This window comes from Temnothorax americanus, unplaced genomic scaffold, assembly GCF_048541705.1.
Source record: "Temnothorax americanus isolate GAGA-0224 unplaced genomic scaffold, ASM4854170v1 Scaffold109, whole genome shotgun sequence".
In the NCBI taxonomy this organism is placed as follows: domain Eukaryota; kingdom Metazoa; phylum Arthropoda; class Insecta; order Hymenoptera; family Formicidae; genus Temnothorax; species Temnothorax americanus.
Window position 1 is genome coordinate 269,536 of NW_027509241.1, and position 24,991 is coordinate 294,526.

The 24,991-nt window shown below is 38.6% G+C and overlaps 1 protein-coding gene and 1 non-coding gene across 3 annotated transcripts in view; one reads left to right on the plus strand and one right to left on the minus strand.

Annotated features, from left to right (window-relative positions):
* LOC143904792 (uncharacterized) overlaps window positions 1-24,991 on the plus strand; it is a 218,466-nt gene that overhangs the window by 184,277 nt on the left and 9,198 nt on the right. For both annotated transcript variants that reach the window (XR_013259043.1, XM_077419730.1), the window contains exon 4: window positions 456-545. Coding sequence is in view for 1 of the 2 variants with exons in the window: in XM_077419730.1 (XP_077275856.1) it covers window positions 456-545 (90 nt within the window). In the remaining variant the exon portion in view is untranslated. The remainder of the gene's footprint in view (window positions 1-455; window positions 546-24,991) is intronic.
* Window positions 24,408-24,479, minus strand: Trnam-cau (transfer RNA methionine (anticodon CAU)). Its single transcript has one exon. It is a non-coding gene; the product is annotated as a tRNA-Met (tRNA).

Consider the following 24,991-nt stretch of genomic DNA (forward strand, 5'->3'; position numbering starts at 1 on the left):
GCCGCTGCCGCCGCGGCGCCGCCGCAAAACGCTACTGGCTACCTTCGGTTTCGAAAAGGCAATAACGTATATACCCTTTCGTTCTCGTGCCGCCGCTCTATTCGCGCGGGGTGCGCTCCCGCGTACGTCTAACAACGTCTGAACCTGTATTTTGCAGTGCCCCTAACTTATCCGCGCCACGAATTAGCCTCTTGAGCTTCGACCCGATGCAAACGGAGCAGTCTCAAGCCCGATTACGTTCAATTCCGGACGAGTTTACGTGTTTTAGTTTGAGAGACGATCGAGTCAGGCGGAATCAGTTCCGCCTATTATCGCGATTATTAGCAATATAATATTTTTACGAAATAAAAAAAGCGTATTATTGTTTGATTCCAAATTTATTAATTTGTATTAATACCGTTGCTTTCGCATACATTCGTAATTGAATTAATTAACAGATCGATTTTCTGTTCCAGGCACTGAACGGGTTCCTGCTAATACTGACTTGCGACGGGGAAGTGTTTTTCGCGACCCATAGCATAGAGAGTTATCTTGGCTTCCATCAGGTATGATTGAATTTATAATTTAGACAACTGTCGTATCGATTTAACAAAGAGAAGAGGAGACACATATATATACCGCATTAAAATCCTTAGATTTATATTCAGAATAATAAGCGTACTGTAATACAATGTTATAAATTTATTCATATTTTTACATCTAAATTACTTAACATTTTCAAGAGGAATTCAATTTTCAACTGTTAGTATATAGATAATAATATAATTAAAAATATATCGACTCTTCCAAAATGCTGTTTCCAAAATCGAATGTCTTAAAAATATTTCGCCGTCAAAAAATTCTGTCAGAACTCGACGCGCAAATCTCTGGCCGACAAATCCAATGGCTTTTAAAAAAATCACCTACGTGTATCTCAAAGGCAGAAATCGTCGACGTATTTATAGATCGAGGATGCTTGCGCATTTGTCCTCCCCCAAGTCTCCCCCTTATTGCAAGGTAATTCTAGACATAATTCACCCTCGCTGTTAGTTTATGTTCAGTCAACGTGTGTCCACATCCAACACGCGGCAATCACGCCAACGCTGTCAAGTCAAGTTCACCGTACGTGTCACGTTTGCTCAAGGCATCATCCCTTTCGCGAGACAATGTACCCATCCACCAGGACTGACGGCCGGCATGCAATGCATTTTTCAATAGTACCAGTAGGTCATCGACGCTGACGGACAACACGCTCGCGACGTTGCTCGGCTCGGCTTATTATTAGTGATTGATTTTCTCTCTTTCGATGTTTGGACAGAAAAATCTCAATTTGTTGTCACGAGTTTGTTCGTGATAACTCATCGCTCGAAATTTATCAAATTTGTAAATGTTTATCCATAATAATTTATTAACGAGTTTATTAATAATTAAAAAAATGGAGAACACTATTATTGCGGAGAACATTAAAGACGCTTAAAGATGTTCCGAATGAATGCGACGGACGATAAAAATGTAAATCAAGTTATAACGCGCCTTATAGGAATCGAGCCTGCTCTTGAAACGTCTTTTAATATTCCATATTACGATTCGGCGAGTTCTTTTTACAACTCGATGCTGCACAAACGGCGATACGCGCCAGGTCTCAATTATCGCGATTTCAATTATCTTAATTCATTGCGAACGGAATCCGAGCCGGTACCGTAGGTACATGCTGCCGTAGTCGCCGCGGATTTGCATATACGCGAGTACCTCGAATAAACGCGGAATTGTCGAATAACAAACGTTTATCGAGAGCAAGATGCCAGATCCGAATTCCGACGAAGTCCTTAATTAATTATGACACCGGATAATCGTGCCGGGCAGGACCTCGTTAAAGGCGACGTAACTCCGGCGATTTTATTCGATCGCCGCCTTCGGCGACGACGATCGGCCGATCGCGGGTATATCGAGAGGGGATCGTCCCTCGGCTGGCGTTCCTCGGTATATGGCGAAAGGATCCGCGCGCGGTGTGGGAACCACGGAACATCCGATCTCGATTCGACCGTGCAGACCGAATCTAATTGCGCGGCCACGATCCACACTGTTGCACATTCGATTGCTACCGGCGTTCCCGCGCGCGCACGATTATTTGAATACTTCGAGCTCCCGCTCGAACACCGAGGTTTCCCCTTAATGATAAAGCGGCTGTGTGTAACCACAGCCCCGGCGTGGGCTATTGGTTCCACGCGAGAGAATTGTGTACACAGTGTAGAAACCGATTTTACGCTATATTCATGCCGATACATCGGCGCGCTCTCAACGGCAGTCCATCCGTCGCGTTCCGATCGTTTCGAAATCGCCGGGATTTAATGACGGCGTGAGGTGTCGATGGATCTTTAATTTCTCAAACTCGCCAAATCGTCGGCGCGGTCGAAACGTGAAATCGGTCGCATGAGTACTCCTTACTGCTGCGTGTCTCCGCATCGAAACTCTAAGAGATAAGAATAATAAATAATTGACCAATGTGTATTTAAACATATAATTTTATTGACAAATCAGAAACTTAACTTCGCCAGTAAATAATTAATAAAAATGCTTTTCACTCGATTCAGCTACATGCATTTATCAATTGTAACATTGGTTGTTGTTCTTCTTAAGTGTGTAAATCTTTCAATCACAATGTGAATGTTACAATTAATAAATGAGACGTTTGAGACAGAGCATACATTACGTTCTCCGTATTTCAAGAAAAAATAAATTCGATCGCGTTATCGTCGGCCGTCCACGCGAGAGCGCATTAAAGAATCATCCATCTATACGGGGGATAGGTGCTCGACTACCCGGCATAATACCGTCACTCGAGCCCCTTCGGTACACACCGAAAGAGGGACCTCGGGCACGCACGCGAGTGCAATGTGCATACATTGTAAAAAATGACGGATGATGATTTCCCGAGCCGATGACTCTCTATACGGGGCGCACGCGAACGCCGTTGAGTATGAATTGCAGAAAATAGCGGACGATGATTTTCTGACTCGATGACCGCATATCCGAGACAACAAAAAAAAAACCAAGAAGCCGTTTGTTATATGAGCGCGTTCTAGATTTCCTCCTAAATACCCCTCACGATATGCGTATACATATGCGCGTATGTATGCGTTCGAAATCACTGAACGGAAATCATCCACCCCGGTTTCGTTGGGAATAACGGAAGTCATTCAACTTCTTGCAGAAATCCGCGCGAATGTGATTGTGGGAAAAAAGTGCGCTACGGTTTCATATTGCTTTAAGATATATGAAAGAAAATTTATATATTGATAGAAATTAATCTAATCTTTTAATTTCACATATCAGATTATTGTTATTATTACTTTCTGTTATTTATGGCCAATTTTTATAAAATAAATTTGATGGTGTGTATTAACAGAAAAATTTATAATTTGAAGACATATTAGATAAAGTTCATCAACTAGAAACGTGTCATAAGTATGTGCTAAAAAATAGTTAACAAAATATGCCTTATAAAAAATAATATTTATAATATAATTCAGCTTTATCTCAAATATTGTACTTTTACATCAATTTAATAATTAATACTACATTTTATCTTTTTTCTATTAATGTATTTAAACCTTATCTTATATATATATATAATCGTTATAATACGTTTACTTTATATTCAAAACTAATGCTATATAAATATTTTGACTTGAAAATAGAAAAGCGGGGTTGAATCTTACGATATAATTCGTCTTCTTATCCACAGAATCGCATTGGTAGTTCAATTCTCATGATTTATTGATTATTCACGCGCGCACTCGTGTTTTACGTTTCTTACCTTCGTGGCGCAGATTTTCTGATAATCGTGATAGTATTTTACAACGTTGTTCGTAAACGGATCTTACGGAACTCGCGCGTTGGAAATTATATTGAAAGGCCCTTCATTCGTATTCTTTAACAAGCTCGAATTATTACGCCAACTTTCGTGTGCACGAGTATCCATTGAAACGTAACAATGCACGCAACGGTACCGTATATACGTACAATATATTGAGAAAAACAAAGACGATGACTTCGCACGAAGCTGCGCGTTCGAGGAAAATGGTCGTCTCGTTATACGATTTTTCTTCCGTTTTTTTCTCTTTATCTTCGATTGTACTACGATTGCGTCTTCAATCACGGTGTTTGCATTGCAGTATTTGTTTCACATTAGTTGATTCTCGTACACAGTTATTATGTGCACCAGACGAATCTCGCCTTCTATCTTTTGTGGCGGGAATTACTTAACGTGACAAGGAATGACATATTACATAATTTCTTTGCATGATTAATAGCCCATTTCTTTCCCTATCTCTACTACACCTATCGTTTACGTGTTTTACATTGCAATATATATTTTATTTCTTTAATGTATTTCTTCTTATATATATATATATATATATATATATATATATATATACATATGCAATACATGTGTGTATATAAATATTAATGAATATAGAAAACGGGTTAACTAAGAACCAAGCGCGGTAAATGATGCGCGTCCATAAGCAGTTGTGCCATAAGGAAGCATTGGGTAACGTTATGAAAAGCACCCCCTCGAATGCTACAATGCTACGTGATCATCTTTATACGATAGCCTGGAAATACATCTATATTTCTTTAGTGCTATCTCCACACAATACTGTCTTGTCCATTCAAAACGTTTTATCTCTTTTTAAAGATTATCATTTGTATAATATTTACATCAAAATGAGTATTGCAAAATTAATTTATTAATTTATTAGTAAGCAAAAGAAAACTTGCAATGTTTATTAATAAAAACGCTTTTATTAACAAACATATGATGGAAATTTATTTTTTAATAAAATTGCAGTTAATTAATTTTCAGTTCTCACATTAAGCGAACGAAGATATGATAAATATATTTATGAGACACTCATCTTTTACGATTTAAGTTTGAAAAGTTCGATATAAGAGCGAGGTATCTCTAAACGTAATAAATAATCTTCATCAGATTTGTTTTACTTAAAAATCCAAAATACATGGACCTTGCGAATATCAAAAATCAATATCTCATTCTCGCGTTGAAGGTCCTCGTGTTTCGGTCGCTTATTCGTAGCTCAGATCCATCAGCTCACGTCCATCCGCAACCTTCGTAGGGAAATCTCGCTCACGAGATCCCCTAATGTAAAAACCCTCGTCCGCTCAACCGCGTGACCGCGCGGCCGTATTCGCGGCGGATGCACGCGACGCGGCGACGGCCGCGCGATGATTTCCCGACTCGATGACCGCGCGCGAGAGCTCTCGCAAGCGCGCTCTCGTCGCGCTGCATCCGAGTCGACGCATAATCGCGACGGGGCGTTTCGGACGACGCGATTACACGCCTCCATAATCCAGCTCGAGAAAGCCTGGTTGTGAAGACCTAGGCAGCGGCCTACGTTGGTCTCACAGTGAGGGAAAAACCGCGTAATGACAGCGCCGAGTCGACCCACAATGTAATTCAGCGGGCGGTCTGTGCCGCGGTCTCCGCCGACAACGCCGGGTTTTTTTTAGTTCCATATCTCACGCGAGAAATATAAAAAAGATCGCGACACAAGACTCGCGGCGAGAGCCGCCGGGGGTGTGCAAGGGCTGGCCCGTTAGATGGTCGTGGGCTTAAGGGATCGAGGCGCGGTTTCGCGATTGTTCGCGCGGCCAGCACGCCGGCTTAATTGGACTGATAGAGTCGATTCGATGCTCAACGAGCCTTTATATGCCCCGTGACCCACGCCGGATAAAAGTAATAACTTAACTGAAAGGTCAAAGGGTGCTTATCGCCCGCGAGAGCAAAGGGAGCGAGGCAGAGGAAAGTAGGAATGGAGAGAAAAAAATGAAGAGGGAGAGAAAGGAGGCGAGGGAAGGAAAAGAGAGACCTTGATGAGCCGAGATAGACTGTCTTCGGGATAAAGCGATTTTTCCATGTATAATGTATTATTTTATATTCTGAGATCTCGATTTTAATTTTGCTCGGTGGATAATGCAATCAAAGATAATTAGGAGCTTTTCGGAATTTTAACATTAAACTGTATATTAAGCTATATAGATTTTTCTCTCTCTTTCTTATTTTAATTCGACAAAGTATAATTTCCATTTCTCTTTTTCCGAGATATTATTAATTACAGCAACGCAGAAATTTAACATTGTAGGGCAAACGTCAATTATATCTGGCGCAAAATGCGGTTTGGCGCGTTGAAGATTAATCTCGCAAAGATGACAAGTTTAATTACGGCACGCCGTAAGGATATTAAATATAAATAGTAATGATAGTAATAAAGCGATAACGGATTGGCCCCGCTCGTGCCCGGCGGCCAGTACGTGTAATTTGCATAAACGCAACCGCGTACGAGATGAAATCCATCAGAGAGAGTCTAATAGTGCCGCGCGTCTGTTAGAGGCGCAGTAAAGATGCAATTTATAAGAAATAATAACAGCACACGGCGAGAAACTTCAGTGTTGCTAAATCTCTCTCTCTCTCTCTCTCTCTCTCTCTCTCTCTCTCTCTCTCTCTCTCTCTCTCTCTCGTGCGCGCGATTCCGCCGTGCGGTATATAACTGAAAAACTTTTTTCTCTCAGATGATAACGCGCGCCTAATAGCCGCAAAGACGACGGTGAATTGTATCTCGCCATTGCGTCGTTTACGTATCTGTAGCCGCGATCGCGTATTAATTGTCGTCCGGCGCGTGAAATGTCGTCGTGTGTGATTTAGGACTCGAAAAGTACTCGAACGCACGACACGCGGCGTCACTCCGGTGCGGTGATGAATTATTTGTACGAGGTATCTGGATTACGCGGCACAAAGCTACACGCGTAATCGCATGATGGATTCGGAAATAATTAAGTGACGTTAAGATGAATCAAAACGCAAATAGCTTTACTGAAGATTGATTCGCGTATAAAATGCGATTTAAAAATATTAAGAGCGCCAAGTACACGCGGAGCGGGTCGAGTTATACTGCTCGGAAATAAGATGGTTTATTGGTGATATTATATCCACTTCATTTATCTATAAACACATCAGGAGAATGGTAAAAATTGTTTAATTGTACAACTGAAAGAAGAAAATTACTCATTTATTCATTAAATTTCAAAATATCAAGAATAATATACATATACTGATCATATTTGCTTGATATTAAAATATAATATAATAAAAACTAGCTTTTCTAATTAAACATAAATCAAGTTGCCACACGTCAAAGTATTTAAAATTCTGTTGTTTTTCTTGAAAAAAAAATTATTTTATAAATCAATTATTAAATTTATAAATAAAAAATAGCAAAATTGTATGTTTTAAAAAATATAAAAAATGAAAACAACGTATATGACGAGAACAGATTTTATACGTTTCTGCGCTCGTTTTGTCAAAGGTTTAAAATGTGGTAGTTATATAAGAACACAAAGTACACAGTTTGCATCGGAAAATGGGTAGTATAATTAAGTAAAGTATGTGCGTAGCCTACGCGCGGGAAATCGTGCGTCCGTAGTTCTTGTTAGCGTTTGAGGTATTAAAAGATCGCGACTTACGTGACTCCGAAAGGGAGTATGCTCGTATACTTTCGCGCGTATCTTTCGGTGGATCAGAAAGACGCTTCCGTGATGATATGAGGATGAAGTAGACGGGCAGAAAGGCAACGAGCGCCGACAAAAAAATTGCACGTGGAACGCGACGTCGACGGCAATACGTTACCCCTCCTTTCGTCGTATGACGCGTGTTTCGAACGGCCATTTTCTCGTAAATCTCGCTTGTCCCTGGACACGAATAAATCTTGCCGTCATTTACATTATCGTGCGTAATTTTTTGGCGTACCGGTAGGTGTAATGAAGCGGCCCTACGGCGCACCGGCCGGCGCCTCGGGAAAGCAAATTATCGATCACACGAGACCGTTTAAGAAAAAAAAAGTTATTACCAACAAGAACGCTTAAAATGAATAATCGATCGATCTCATTTATAACTCATTATAGAGAGTTACAAAAGTTACAAAAGTTTGAAAGTTTAAAAATCAAAGACATAGGTACGTTGGAAGTGGAAATGTTTCTCTTTCCTCCTTAACGTTCCAGTTATTGCAATTAAATGCGATCAAAGCGAACTTTATTCTTACAATCTTAAATTAAAATTTTTATGCAATGTTAATAATTGTATAAATGTAAGTGGTGAGTGTAACTTAAGACTTTGTATCGAATAGGGAAACTACACGCTTAATATCGTATGACAGTTCATAGTTTCAACGAGTTTCGAAAATTTGAAAGAGGTGTCTTCCGTTATTAATACAGCAAAAAAGATACGTACTAAGAACAAATTTCTGTGTGAAAACACGTGATATTGTGTCTAATTTTATTCCTAAATTAGAGATATTTGTTGCTAACTATTATTGTGATACCTTAATCGGTTATGTTTCCTCCTTGTAGTATTCCTAATTCCGCCTTCTAGGAATGTTCATTATACCGCCCATTTTTCGTAACTGGTCTGCCCCTAGGATATCTCTGAAGCTCTCTCAGCCTCTTGTCCAATGAGTAACAAGATCTTTTTCCGAGAGTAAATCCGCCAGGTCGGATGCTGATCACATCACCCGCACTCTATAGTCCGTGAAACCCATGGGCTTTCTTAATTCTTTAAAAGGGGATACCTTTATTAACCTTACGAGCCCTATTTCGAATTGTTTCTATTTCCAGCATATATTATGTGTCATAATTGTATTTTTAACAAAAAAATGTATAAGAATGCGATATTAAGGGACACTTTTTTTTATTAATTTAAATAAGAAGACTGGCGAACAAGCAAGATCTTTGTGCTAAAATTATTATATTATAAACAATACAAAAACAAACGTTTTGGCCCTAAATATGGCTTTCATTAGTGTAAGAAAAACAATAACCTTGGTCGTTGAAATTAAATAATTAACGGAGAACGGAGAAACTAAGTCGTTACATCGTTATTAGAAGATTAAACCGACACTCGCTTCCATTCCCATCTTCGTGTGGATTCTTTTCATTTCTCGCAGACGCCGGTAACGTCGCTAATTCCATTCGTGTACAATTAATTCGATCTAATGTCCATAAGTCGGTCATGGAGAAAGGATCTGTCTCTACTGTCCACAAGTTGGTCAAAGATTGGATAGACCCGACGCCGATCCGAGTGTCCTTATGTGGATTATAGTATAATTTATATGCAATGAAATATATATGATGAAATTAATGTGAATCTTAGTACCTTGATTAAGTAGACGTATGTATGACTTTTTTTTATGTCGAAAAATGCCACTTTTTCTGTTTTCTTTCACCAAAAGATAGTTAAAGTAAACTTTGAGCACATTTATGCCATATACGGAGATTATATTATGATAATCCTAGAATAAAGAATGCGGTTTAGTTACATTCTTATATAGAAGTTTTTAGTCAAAATTTTGGTTTTTAAAAATAGGGTGCGATATTAGACACAATTCCCCTACATTCATTCTTATACGTCTCTACGAATGAATATACATTCATTCTTAGGACATCTTTCTAATTTCATCTCTATCGATTTATTTATTGCAAAACAGTAAATTTTCAACCCTTTCTTTGTCTCTTACCATACAGTTCGCTGCAAATTACGATTCGACCTTTACTTTAGACTACGATGATCTTTTGTCGTTCCAAGCTCCAACAAGAACAAGCTTCCGCCGCGGCGTCTCCCGTGAGAATCGTAGCGTATACCTGCGTCGAAGGGGGTCAAGAGCCGAGTCGTCCCCGTCTTTATCCCGGAATTAATTACCCATTAGCAATTACCCGCGTCCGACGAGCTGCGCGCGTTCCCTCGGAACGTCGGCGGCGTCTCGGCGCTGCTGCACCAATCGCTACGTTTCCCCGTAGATATCGCGAATGATTCACCGAGGGATTAGGACCCCGGGGCCCTTCTCTCCCTCTTACCTCTTGGCCTCTCTGCGAGAATCAATTGAGCACGTTAAGCTTAAATATATACGGCGGGGCCTCGCGCGCGCACGAACTGAATTATGTGGCACATTTTGACAATTAATAGTCGCTAATGAAGACACAATCGGGCTGCCCCGGAGCACTTTCGCCTTTCACCCCGTTTCTTGGCCCGAGAGGAATAACGTAAGAAAGGATCACAAAGAATCGCAAGAGGGTTCCGAGAGAGGGAGGGGCGAGGAGGGGCCTGAATCGGTCAAACACCGCAGCTTCATAATTCTCTGGTGTAATTGAGAGCTCAACTTCGAGGCCGCGATATTCCATCGCGTACCTATGTTACGGTGTGTCTGTCGTAAGTGTGCGAGTGTCTGAAATTTATTGTTTATGCGCGCATCTCTCTCTCCCTCTCTCCCTCTTCTTTCCCTCTTCTTCTCTTCTTTTCAAATATTTTGTGTATAATTGCTTTTTTATTTAATATTTATTACAAAGATGTCTAAATTTACTATCTCTTTGTGTAACTATTAGAAAATGAAGTGGCTCTCTTGAACTCTGAAACGTTTTATCATCTTTTTTCATAGAAACATCTGACAGAAGTAAATAAAAGTACTTATTTTCTCATATAGCTCACAATACGATATGGAGTCTAGGGTAAACCAGCCAGTGAATGAACGGGGTCCAGTGAATGAACAAAATCACTTATATTTTAAACATGAAAAAAATTATGGGTCAAAGATAAATGATTTTGTGATGAAAATTAAGAGAAAAATTAACAGGTGGCGTTGAGATCAATGTCACGGTTATAAACAAAGTGTCGACTTAAGGAGAAATATTTTTATGCTTATGACGTGCAAGCTAATATAAGAGGTTAATTTTGGAGAGGTTGCGATTTTACGTTTGAATAAGCGTTATAATTGATTTTCGAAGGTAAATATTGCATCATATAAGTAAAGATAAAGTCAATATTTTATTTTGTCAAACATTTTTCTGTAAATTCGTAAAAATACGCTAAATATAATGATGTCTATTCACTGGTGTGATTTTCTAACCTTTTCCCAGTGAATGAACATGTGGGTTCTATTTTGGTAATTAGAGGTAGTATCTAGATAGTAATGATAGTAATCTAGATAAATTGACTTGACATTTTTAATTAAAAAAAAAAACGTCTCTATAGCTATTATACATATGATTCAATAACTACAGAAGATACTGCTGTAAATATATGTTGATCAAATTATTCCAAAAAATAAAAAAATAGTAACTAATAAGTCTACGTCAAAGAAAAAAAAATTTATTAATTCTGAGACTGAAAAGAAGTAAAGTTACTTTAATCCCCGATTCGAGATAAAACTATACTGTCAAGAGTCAAAAAGCCAAAAAAGCTTTATGTTAGGTTAGGTTAGATTAGCTTCATAATACATAGGTTTATATGCTTTATAGTATTATTCCAGTGCAAAAATAACATTCTGTGATTGTTAAAATATAATATTTAACTTTAATTATTAAGATCTATATACATTAGTAGGTATGTATCTACATGAAATACATATGAACATTCACTGGTAAGCAGCCGTTTATTTACTGGCAATTCTGTTCATTCACTGGTATATCGGTCCTTTTGTCACTTTTCCATTTATTTTCTAAATGTTTTATTCTGAAAGCACCTTTAATATTTTTTTTAATAATCAGTATGATATATTGAATCAACTACATCGATGCTGAAAGTGATACGGATAATAATTTTATTTCACGTCTCTAATGAATAGGAGACACTGCTTATTTGTTCATTCACTGGCTGGTTTACTCTATGTCTATGAAGATCCTTTTCCATGTGTGAAGTTTCTTATCTTCACTTTGGACAATAGTTGATCTTTCCATATATGTTGAGACGTTAAACGTTATATATTTTTATCTATATAGGTACATATATTTTTTCATAGATTATTACAAGCACTTAAGTAGGTCGAAATATTGTCTTTTAATTAATAATTTCCAATTCGATTGATAATTCATATTACCAAGGTGTCTATCACATTCCGTTACAATACAGATCAACAGCAAGGAAGACGGCAGCAATTACGTGAATTATAATCCAATAGATCCGTGTCGAAACACGCAAATTGCGTCAGTTTTCGCGCTGACGAGACGTTGACGTCGGGATGCCGCGATGCCGGTCGCAAAATACGATTGTATCGCAACGGAAGAGTATAGTCGAGACTAGTCGCGGGGTCGGACGAGAATTAATAACGCGCGATCACGGATTAATTATTATTACCCGGCTGATTTGTTTCAATTTGTAGGAGGACCCTTTGATCGCGACCGAATCGTGTTTCCGTCGCGGCTCCGCCCGGTGTCCGCACCGGACCGGATTTATTTCGTTGGGGAACGGCCCGGCCGTGGCCCTGCGCCACGGTACCGGTGCTCGGACGTACCACCGGTGGGGCACCCGCGACGGTACCCTCGGTACCTGCCTCCGCTGTGACACTGAAATATCGCGAGAACGATTTTCAAGTTCGACGGGCGAGCGAGCGAGCGCGGCCCTCCTCGTGACGCAGCGCGCCGCTCGTTTGTCACGGCGCGCAAGGATACGGCACGTACGATCGATAACATGAGGCCTCCGTGGGCTCCGTGTGACATCCTCTTCCTCCTTCTTCTCCTTTCTCTCTCTTCCTCTCACCTCGCAAAACCTAAATCTCGCCATGCCCGCGAACCCGAGCCTTACGAGAGTCGAGCTTTTTATCACTTTTTTAAATGCCTAATGTCTGGATACTTAATTCTTCTCTTGTCCTAACGCGTTGAATCTAATTTGTTTAACTCTATCTTTTAGCTCATTGCTTGATATTAATTTTTTCTTATTATTAAGATATTGATACCATACGATGTAATATTATCATGCTTACTCCAAGATAAAAACATGAATTGTTTTATATTTTTATATTTTGTTAGATATTTCTCTGTAGAAATATGATTTTGCCCTCATATGTAATTTTCAAAACAACTTTACATTTGGTTATATTTCTCTGCGAGGAAAAAAAATTATCAGAGAGCTGGTTTTTTCCTTGGGGAAATAAAAAAATATCACACACACGCACACACAAAAGCTGCATTCCCATGCGCAGTCATTAAATGTATCGTTACAGATATTTATTACGATTTAATTCTTGATATTTTTAATAGCCCAACTATATCAAAGCGGATATAACTATACAACAAGATTAATTAATCAAATATAATTTCAATATACGTGAGTGCTATCATAATTCTTCGTCTTCTCTTGCATCACAGATACGCAAGAGTATGCACTTCAGATTGCGTCGTCGGAAAAAGACGGTTGCAGAATCTCGCGAGAACCAAACGAGAAATAGCTGGAAGACAACTCTCTTTAATCCGGTGCTGTTGCTACACGTTAACCGTTTTCCACCTCTGTGTAGATATACGGAGAGCACGTAGAAGAGTATCCGCTAACTTATTACGTCATTACCTTTGAATTTTATCCCCGGAGCAATTTGAAGGTAGAAATGTGAAAATATAAACGCTTCTTCGACTCTCGTCCGTTATTGCTTTACGGAAATGCGAAACAAACGACAGCGAAGGGGTTTCCGCTCTGCGAAACACAAAAACCTGCCCATCTGCATGGTATTTACTGAAAAATGCAAATGGCACGTTGATAATTAAGGATGCGGAATATGTCGTAGTGTGACACTGTTTTTAAGCCTGCAATATCACGCCGCGCCGTGCTCTACTAACGTTCGAGCACCCAGTATTCATCGACCGCAATTAAATTTCACAGAAGTAACTGTGTTTTATCACTTATTTCACTATAATCTATAATCGTCATACGTTTTACAAATATCGGATTATATAATTTTCCACATTATGGAAATAATTTCCGTTTTTCCATATCGCTCATTGTTGCGACATTTTTGGCTCATGATCGTGTTTGAATTCCGTTCCGTAGAGTGAAACATGCTCGATTTATAATAAACACGATGCTCTTGATCGATATTCCTCACAATAAAAAAATATATATAATAAAAATCGTATAAAAAATATAACATGGAAACCTCGAACGCGACAGGAATTCATAAATCGATTGATACACGCATCTCGTGCCGCTCGTATACATCATCTGTCATGCGTGTTAACGCATGAGTGTATCCCGGTGTCCTTACTTTCCACGTGTCTACACTGACGTTTACATGCTTTTCTAGATTCTAATTAAGTTATACAATATTTCTTGTGCTAATCTTATGAAACACAGTGATCGTGATACATATTCTTATTCGAAAAATCTCCACCTCTGCTAAAAATGACAGAATACACTTTAGCGGTGGAAAACAAATAGCAATAAGAATTAAATCGGCATCAAAACTATTGGCTCAGGAGAACTTAGGCTTTTGGAAATTTTGAAGATTAGAAATGTTCGATTCGTGCACGAATCGAACATTTCTAATCTTCAAAATTTCCAAAAGCCTAAGTTCTCCTTAGTTTACATGTAAAAGAAAGTGTATTTAATATAAAACATTTGTTCGTGAATTAATTCTCTCTTCTACGAGCGACATAAGTTTTTCTAGAAATATTATAGAAAAATCTTTTTTCAAAAAATTAGGTGTTTTAGGAATCATTTTTATTCATTCTTTATATTATTTACATCTCATTCTTTATATAATTTTATATCTTATTCAATATAAAATACTTTTCACGGTAGCGTTTTGCTTCGGAAGTCCATTTCGGTCTCAAAATCGTGTCACCGAGGCAACGCGATGCGACGGTCACAGGTTTGCAAAATAGGAGCCGACGAGAGGGTTCAAGGGACGGTAAGAAAAACGAAAATGATCTGAGCGGCCCGTGATGGAAAGAGCGACGGAGAGGCCCTGCGATGAGCGAGTTCTGCGGCGAACGTAGCTGGCGTGCGAGAGGGAGAGGGAGAGGGAGCGCGGGGGTGTTGTGAGAGTAGAAAAAGAAAATAGAGCGAAGGAAGGCGAGGCCGACGCATTCTTCGCAGGAATGTAAATCAAGTCTCTCTCTTTGGCCGACGGAGAGAGCCCAGGCCGCGCCGATGCCGGCGGGGGTGCGCTAGCGTCCACCACTAAATAATTACAAGCTCTTAATTAACGACGAGGGCCGATCGTAAAGCCATCCGTGACCGCGCACGAGCGCGCGGGGCCTCTCTCCCCGCTCCCCCTCTCTCTCTTTCTCTCTCTCTCTCTCCGCGAACGCATGTTTCGAGATTATTTAAACGAGCAATGGTAACAAACGTTATACGGACGGACCTTACCGGATCGTGGCCGCCGTCGCGCCGCCGCGCCGTCCGTCGGTGACTGGCGACTGGCTTCTCTCGGGTGTACCCGGTGAACACGGAAAAAAAGCTGGAAAAAGAGATAAACGATGCTCGGGCGCGCAGTGAAAGAAAAGAAAAGACAGAGAGAGAGAGAGAGAGAGAGAGAGAGAGAGAGAGAGAGAGAGAGAGAGAGAGAGAGAGAGAGAGAGAGAGAGAGAGAGAGAGAGAGAGAGAGAGAGAGAGAGAGCGGATCAGCGGAGAAGCTGTCTCGCGCGCTAATGACATCGGTTTGGTACTGTAATTAATTAATTCGCCCATCAGGAATATGTGAAAATACGAAATGAGTTTGCATAAATGCACGGACGATGCAAACGATCGTACGAATGCACATTAGTTCACGTTAGGGACGCGGCAAGAAATTTTTACTCTGAATATATATAATATAAAATATGTAAAATAAAATATTCGAAATAATTAAATAATTAAAATAAAATATAAAAAATATATAAAACAATGGAATATAATTCTATGAAATGTCTAAATCCAAAAGCAGAATTTATAAAAATAAATATTAGAATTACGTCATTTACGTATAAGTATATATTATTACTGAACTAATGAAAAATATATTTTAAAATTTGCATATTTATTTCTCTCAAATCGTATTAAACTAATATTATAAATTGTCTAGATCTGGTACGGATAAATAGCTCAAATATTTGCATAACGATGTTATTGTGTGGATACTGTTGAAGGCCATTTCCTGCCGGAATGTCTATGGATTCATAAAATGGAATGTATTTTTATTAGAATGGATATTCGATTGGCTATTAACCAATATTACCGATGCAAATTTATACGCCTTCGGAATCCAAGGTCGGGCATTTGCGCCGAACATCGCGAATGCTCTAAAGACAGGAAAGAACGATTACTCTAAGCGTCCCAAATATCGCAGTTACTTAAAGAACAACAAGCGATTAAGAAAAAAATGCAATCACTAAGCTACGCGTTTTATATGTTATTAGCGCTATTAAGGTAGATGAATAATTTCTAATGTAAGAAGGCAATTCATCTCGCTTCAAACCAGCGGTAGATTTCCATAGACTTTAATTGCCGTAGGCCGGAGCTTTAATTTGCGCAATCTCGAGCTAATTACGCAATAAAATTGCATACGAGGTGCAGCAATATTGCTGCATCAGATCGTATGTCACCGAATTGAAAAACATGCGCTTGTCATTGTCACGTTTGTAGCAAATTCCAAATTTACTTGTCCACTCATCTCGTTCATATTAATATTGCGATATGTGCAACTTTTAATACATAATGTTGACTGTTATATTTAAATGTCCACTTTGAAAATCTGTCGCATTTCTTAAGGGTATCCTAAAGTGAAAGCTGAACTTCCTCGACGTCGGTAATGTCAACATTTCTAATCCTGTTTTCTATGTCATATATATATCTATATTTGTTCTTGTTTAACGAGAGGCATCTGTCCTTGTTTCGATTGCTGCGCCATCTCTCGCTACACGCAATATCAACCTGAATGTGCTTTTGTACATACTACATATAAAAGTTTATTTAAACTAATCTTTTTTTCTAGGCTTTCAATCTTAGATCTAATTGCACGATATTGTTCTTAAATGTTGTCCCTAGGTCATGCCGGTCTAATATTTGTGGATATTTATTGTGGAATTTTTGTACAAAGCAAATATTGTCGTCACGTATACCAAAAATTAACAAAAATATTAATTTTTTCTCGTTTTCGATATAAATTCGACCACCATGACCTAAATTTTGATGTGTACTTTAATTCTAGACAAGAATTTTGCATTTCTATAAAGCCAATTAAAAGATTAGTGCTTAGAAAAAAAGCCGGTATTACAGACGGCTTTAGGATCCCCTTATAATGATAATATGAGCTCGCTATTATTTGTACAAACTTAGAGATAATGACACGCGTATGTACCTTAATTCAGGTTGTGTAATTAAAAGGCTTCGTAATTATTTCGCATTACATATCGCACGCGAATATTATACGATGAAAAATTTAATATTAACAGCACGTTACGCAATGCGTTAGCTACGATCATATCAGGCCTTATTATATTGTCACAGGTAATTAAATCCTGGATGAGAAGCGCCAAACGCTTTCGTCTTTTTTTTTCTAAAGGTTCCGCGATAAAGATATTAAATTTGCCCGTTGTATCGCGATCAAGTACGTTCATTTAAAACGTAGACAATGGCGGCGCGTTTATAGTCGGCGCAACGATGCTATATAATTTACACGCTCGATACCTGCAACTCAGCGTAATACTGATTCGGTTGCACACGATTAACTCAGCTAACAATAAGTTGATTGGAAGGATACTTATCTGTAATTATTTCGCTAATATCGCGAAGCTAATGTTGTTGTATCCGCTGCAGAATTGAATAACTTTTTGCGTGTTCTATGTGCTGCGTTCCCTGATAAATTCGAGTAGGTAAGATAAAGGAGAAAAGAATTGCCGCGATCAAGTTGGGTGTTGAAACACATTTGGATACGCATATTGCGATATTGACGCGCTGAATTTCTTCATGGTAGATACTCAGTGTACCCATTCTTTGAACAAGTAAAATATTTCGAAAAAAGAAATGATTGTTAAAATTTATTAAATGGCGAAGAAAAAACTGTTATTTTTTTTATTAGCATCATAATGACATCAACCTAAAAAATCGTAAAAAAATATATATATAATATATTAGCAAGAGGCGCGCGTACATTCTATCTATAGTATATGTAATTAAATTTAGTAATTCCTCCTCCTCAGTCCTATTACTCGTGTCCGAGCGTGGTGACTTCTCTTCATATACATGTGTTGCGCACGTGGATTATACACATTGTATATGGAACCTACAGTTTAACGCCGATTTCGAACGGCAATTTTTTTATTTTTTTTATTTTTTTTTTATTTTTAAGAAAAGTTCTCGTGGCAAGATACTCTCGGTGGTTTGCCATTGCCTTCCGAGAGGAGAACGAGCGAATAAAATTTTCTAGCTCTACCGGGAATCGAACCCGGGACCTTTGGCTCAATAGACCAGTGCGCTGTCTACTAGGCCACGCTCGTCAAATTTAGTAATTACGTGCTCTTAAAAGAAAGAGAAGCGCCCTACACGTTGAAACGCCCTTGAATGTTACGAGCAATCGCATTAACGTATCACACGTGTAAATTACGTTCGTCTCCGTCGCGCGGAGAGAAGGTTATGGCGAAGGACTAGCAGCTGATATCGTTCAGGAATGTTTAATATGTATCGATAACGGGTGGGCTTTTGCAATTCGCTGAAACGCGCTTCCAAGAAAACGTAATGGTATTAACGGCCGAGAGGGCAAAGAGGGCGAGGGGATGGAATTACATTGATTATTCGTGTGATACGAATCAGAGAGTTTCTTGGGGCCGTCCTCCGACGTTTGTCAGCGACGGTTGACACACAGTCCGGTTATAATTTGCGTAAGAAGCACGGGCACGTGAGCGTGCAATTATATCCTCGTCAAGTCGACCCTATAGAGGGTGGCGGGGGTGGCGGGAGGGGGGAGGTGGCGGCCGCAGCGGCGGAGGGCGCTCCGTATCGACCGGCGATTAAAATATAATTTGTGATTAGGCCACTTAACGAGAGCGATCGTCCAGATTGGAGGCCTATTATGCGTTGGTACGTGACGACAAACTATTACGACGTAAGATGTAATTGCGGGCCGTTTATAAAGCGGCCGCGGTGGCGTTAAAGGCAATTTACACTTCGGCTTGCCCTCTATCGATCGACGATTTTAAGAGCTGGACTCGTATATTACCGCGGAATCGCTTCGAGATATTACAAGTAGGCGTTACGTTGCGCGGCGTTATTTGCCAACGTTCTCGTTTATGCGTCGCATCGGGAGATGCAATTGTTGAATTGTCGAAGTATTTTGGCGAAACGTGCTATTAGAATCAGCCGACGATGCATACTGTGTGGTTAAAAAGTTAAAAATACATCGCCTGACCTCGACCACGTTATGCAAAACATAACGTATCTCTCTGTACTAAATGGGCGATGTATATAATAACAGCAATCAATGGACAATGGCACAATAAATAACGAATTGGTTATTTATTCCAATTATAATAAATAGCACACGGATAAACGTAAAGAATTTATTCAGTCGCAATAAGATTCGATTACGTTTGCGTGTGACGGGAAATGCATTTCTGTATATATATTCTTCAGCAACATTGAAGTATAAATTTATTTGTAGAACAAAGCTTTTGTCAATCTATCTCCCCTTTCTTACAAATTTCTTACATATTATTAAATATCTTGATATCTGAATATTAATCAAAGAATTTACTCATTGAAGTTGAACGATTGAAATAGCAAAATCGTTCTGTCTGCTTGCGTTCTTGAAGTTTAATTCACCAATCAGAAATTTTTGGCTTTTTATCTTAAAATAATATATAAATATTTTTATCTTAAAAAAATTTTTTAAATAAAAATATTTTACAAGCAACAACAACTTGCTTTATTTTAATTTCTATTTCTATTCTACAAAACAATTTATCTATATGTATCAAGCTTCTGTCTAATGATTATAATTATTTATTCTGTTTATTTTAATAAGGTTAGAGAATAACTTGTATTACCGCAATCTTAATTAATATTATGTGCCCATTAAAAATTGCCCATAAAAATTTCTAAAAATATTTGAATATCTGTAATTACATGTCATAAAAGAAGGTAGATCACTTCTTTAATAAATAGCGAGTATTATTCGTTCGAAAAGATTATAAGGTATTCGTACCAGTGACCGCACACTTAAGCCACAATTCAGATTGTGATACAAATTTAGTCCATTTAGACGCATGCTTGGTACAAATGACTTGAACCATCTTGAAGCTTAGGGTTTCTAGTTTCTAAAACACATGCAATGTTTATTTTAATATTCAGTCATTTATTATTTATGCCGCGAAAATGATAAAAAGCTCAAATGTACCAGTGTCCGCACAGCCTTTACTCGGTATGTCCCACCCAGTGTCCGCACAATACGATATTTAGGCTGCGGTCCACTTGATGCTACAAATGCTTCGAAGCATTCCTCTTCTCCTTTCTTTCAATGAAGAAAGAAGGAGAAGAAAAACGCTTCAAAGCATTTGTGGCGTCAAGTGGACCGCAGCCTTAAACAAAAATATATTCAGCCGTAACATAACCTCTCCATGTAAACAGCAAACCATTTTTCTGATACCATATGGTTGCACAGATTCAGCATGCACATTAAATTTATTGCAGATATATCAACAATGAGTACTTACTTATCAATCGGTTTTCCACACGATATTTTGTTTTACTTTTAATCGAAACACCAGAATTAATTCCGTAGTAACAACTTTTCATCTATCGAGAGACAGCGTGCTACGCGATGTGCGGTTACTGGGACTAGCGAACTTCGTAGGGTTGTACCAGTATCCGAACAGCCGTGACGTGCGAGACTGAATAAACAATTTAAAATAAATGGTAATCCGTGCAGAATCATACTTCAAATTTGTTTGTTATTACAATAACGTATTTGTAGATCCCTACACAAATTTTAGATTTGCAATATTCTTCACGAAATGCTTAATAAATTGAAAACATTAAAAGGTGGTCCTTTCGTGAGAACAAGTATTAGATAAGTACCTAAATTGGATATATGTTAAATATACAGTAATAAGGGACATGTGTACGAAAAATCAAGTGAGATTACCGACACTTTACAAGAAATAAGTCATTCTAAATGTGCGTTCGCGGAGCGTGCCATTGTCATTCTATCTTTGTTTACATCTAATGAACGAGAAAGATAGAATGATGCAAATCGCCACGGCCGAGGTTTTCAACGAATAATACATTATTCATGTCTTAAAATATTCCCTGAAGTTTCCGGATTTCGTACATACCTTGAAAGTAAGGGCTTGCCGAATGTTTTGCTCTAATATATAAGGTTAAATAAGTAGTGGATCTAATCGCATATTGCTTTACTCGTACTGTCATGCCTGATCTAACCTAAATCGAGTCCAACCGCACTACTATTGTGATATTTTTTTAATTAGTAAATAATTAAATACGATTAAATCGTGCGTGTAAAATCATGTTATATTATTATAATTATTGGGATGTTGTGTAATGTTTGTCACTGTTTGTTTTTAATTACCTCATGACGGACTGTTACTTGACTAACTGGGTCCGCGAAAGGACCACTTTAAAGTCGTGTGCGGCGACTGGAACGTGTGCGGCCACTGGTACGTTAAGTTCTGTCTATTGATAAAATTCTGCCGAGCGCAGCCGCAAGATAAACAAGCGCGTTCTAATGGCCGCGGTGCGCAGAAAATAATATAATCGACCGCGTCGTCGTACGCATCAATGAGAATTACAAGTGGGGTTTATTCTCGTTGTTCCCGTGATATACCATGCGTGCGGGAATGAAGGAGCACCAGGACGAATTTAAGGTGGAATACACGGCTGGTGTAATTACACGTCCACTGTATGTTCGGGGTACGAGGTACGAACGGCGATTACCACGGAAATCGTGTGTAATCTTTAATTAAAATTAGAGCGGCTCTCGCAATCGCAGCGGGGTTGCGAGTTGCGACTAGAGAGGGAGGTGGAGGAAGAAGAAAAGGAGGAAAAAGAAGAAGAAGAAGAAGGAAAACGGTCCGCGCTCGAATTCATTGGTTCCCACGGCGAGCCAGGACTCGTCTCTTTCTCTCTCTCTCTCTCTCTCTCTCTCTCTCTCTCTCTCTCTCTCTCTCTCTCTCTCTCTCTCTCTCTGTCTCTCCTCTCTCTCTCATCTCCTCGCAGGGGATTCTTATCTTTCCCCAGCTTACCTGCGAGTTACGTCGGGAATTTCTTCTTCCCCTCTCCTCCTCATTATATTTATTAGGATTCGGAGTTTTACGATCGGCGTGAATGCACCGGGAAACATCTCGCGATGAAATTGCGCTCTCGCTGTCGATATCGAACATTCTTATATAGGCGCCCGTATCTTGACGATTGTGATCCACCGTGTATACGAGATATGTAACTTGCGCTTGCGACGCGGATGTTGTCGTACTTACTTGGGACTCAAGTCAGAGCGCGCGAGTCGTTAATGAATTTAATAAACTTGCGGATAGGGTGATGATATTAATATATATTATCTCGTTATTAAATCGCGATGAAAGGCATGCCAAATGGTCGACTGTGTCATAATTTTCGATATAAAACAGCCGAGCTTCTCAACGGTAGGAATAAATGTTAGGAATATAAATATGTATTCTGTAAGTCTTTTCTATTCGTATTGCTTTGAAGCACTCCATCCATGTCGTAATCTTCTGAATACCTTTGCGAATTAAAATCATGACAGCGCATTCATTGTAACAATTAAATTACAATTATTACATTATTGCGGTAATTTTAATGACATTGCATAAACCCATCAAGTTGATACATCGCCCATTACAGTGATATATTACGGACACAGCAGATCCCAGATCCATATATAGTATTATATAGTAATTTTCTCCATATCGACCCAAGAGGTATATAAACTGAACTGCAACCGAGCGTCGGGGATGACACGTGGGGGCAAAAACAAAAAGAGGCCTCATCCTCGGACGTGGGATGTAAGTACTCGGCAAAACCGAGCGGCATTATTTCAGAAAATATCTGATCGGCCGTGACGTGTGTGTGTCGCGTACCGCGACACTGGCTCGCGTACGGCACATGTAGCTACACGTGTCCGACGCACTTTATCGCGCATAATTAATCCGGGACTAGTCTCCGGCGAGAGCAATGAGTCCGCGCACGGAAAAAGTACAATTTTCTACGCCACGTAGCTCCACGCGGCTCACGAAGAACTGTAATAGAAATTGATAGTACGCGCGTTTGATGTGTTATGCTGCTGTTCCGTCCTTGCTAATTTTAAGACAAAAAGTATAACATAATATTCGGACAGTAATGTAAATATTATAGTACATTGTAGTTATTAGAAAGATAGTGCTTATATATTATATGTTTGTATTAAATTTTATATAAAATTTAATACAAACATAAGTACTATCTTACATAACAAACATAATTTAATACAAATTTAATGCACATATATTTTATACATTAAATTTATTATAAATATTATAAAAATGTCATTTATTACACATATTAAATTAGAAAAATTTCATTTACTGCGAGCAATAAATTATAAAAATTATAAATGTATTATAAACTAGGCACCCCCTCTAAGTATTTGTCTTTCTCCAAAGAATATAAATACAAAATGTATACAAGACGCATCGCGCTTGCTGCAAAGAGCATCTTACATGACGTATAGATATAGGTGTTCAAGGATATACTTACTTCGCGTAACAGGACTGACAATGAAGCGATCCTGGCCAGGTCGAGGTGGTGTAACGCGCATGACTTTTAATCCGATAATCGACGCTGTGCACACGCATCCAAACCTCTGGCCGAGTTCAGCTCTCGGCCGTGAGTTCTCCAACAGATCGAATTGACTCTCTCTCCATCGGCCATTACCTGGTCACGGCTGTCAGCTTGGGTGCTCGCACTCGCCGGCGAATAATATAATAAATCACGCGGGTAGAGAGTACGATACGAGAGAGGCGACTTCCCTCGGCTACCAGAGCTACGTTTCTAACGCCGGACCCGCGTTGTATCTCTCCCGTGTACATGACCAGCGGGTGTATTATACCTCTATACCTACGTACGTTCGTGCCTAGGTATATCAGCGGCGCCGCGATCTCACGACTTCCATGTTTAGCCATGCTCCCCGTCGCGTTTGTTGCTGTTGCTGCTGCTGGTCATAAGCGAGAAGTTGCGAGACAGTAACAACGACGAGACAACGGCAAAAAAAGAGTGATCAAATTATTTTTATTGAATTAGATACAAAAGATTTTCAGTTCGTAATTATAACAACCTAATGAATTTCTAAATTAAAAAATGTTTAGCAAGTTGACGTTTTTGCTGATGATTTGCCGATACACTATCAGTTTATTCTCTCAACACAACAGGCGGAAATTCTGTAGAAATCGTAGAATTAAAATTTATATCGCGATATACGATAAGTAATAATGCTCTTCTTACGTCTGCAAAAATTGTTAAATTACATTCTACAATAATATATTTATGAATATATTTATCTACAAACTATATATATTTTTGGCTTAAATTTATAAAAAAAAAAAAAAAATTCTAGCAGAGCGTGGTTTCGATCCACGGACCTCTGGGTTATGGGCCCAGCACGCTTCCACTGCGCCACTCTGCTAATATGGTTGAACAGCCTTAAAACTTACAGTTCCACGTTTATCGTAGTTAAATTCTATCAGAAATGCAATTTATAATTGTGCCACTGCTATTATTGCAGAAACACCTTAACATATATATTATCTTGCTTTAAAAAGATAAAATGTATCATATAAATGTATCACAGATATTATATTTATATGTGGTACAATTAATACATACATAATATTAATTAAATGTGCACGTTTTTAAGTAAAATTTTTTACATTACCTGTAATATTTTTATATACATGTTCTTTTTATTCCTTTTATATATTTATATGCATATATGCATATAAGTTCTCTTTTTTTTAAATTTATAAAATTTTAATAAATTAATATTTAAGACAGCATATCTCTGAAGACATGCAAATCATTATGCAACACTTTGGTCTTACAATTTCTTGAATTGCAATAAAATTCAAGCTAATTAAATTCTATCCGTTTCTTTTGCCTCGAAAATGATTATTTTAAATAAGAATTTTTAATACAATT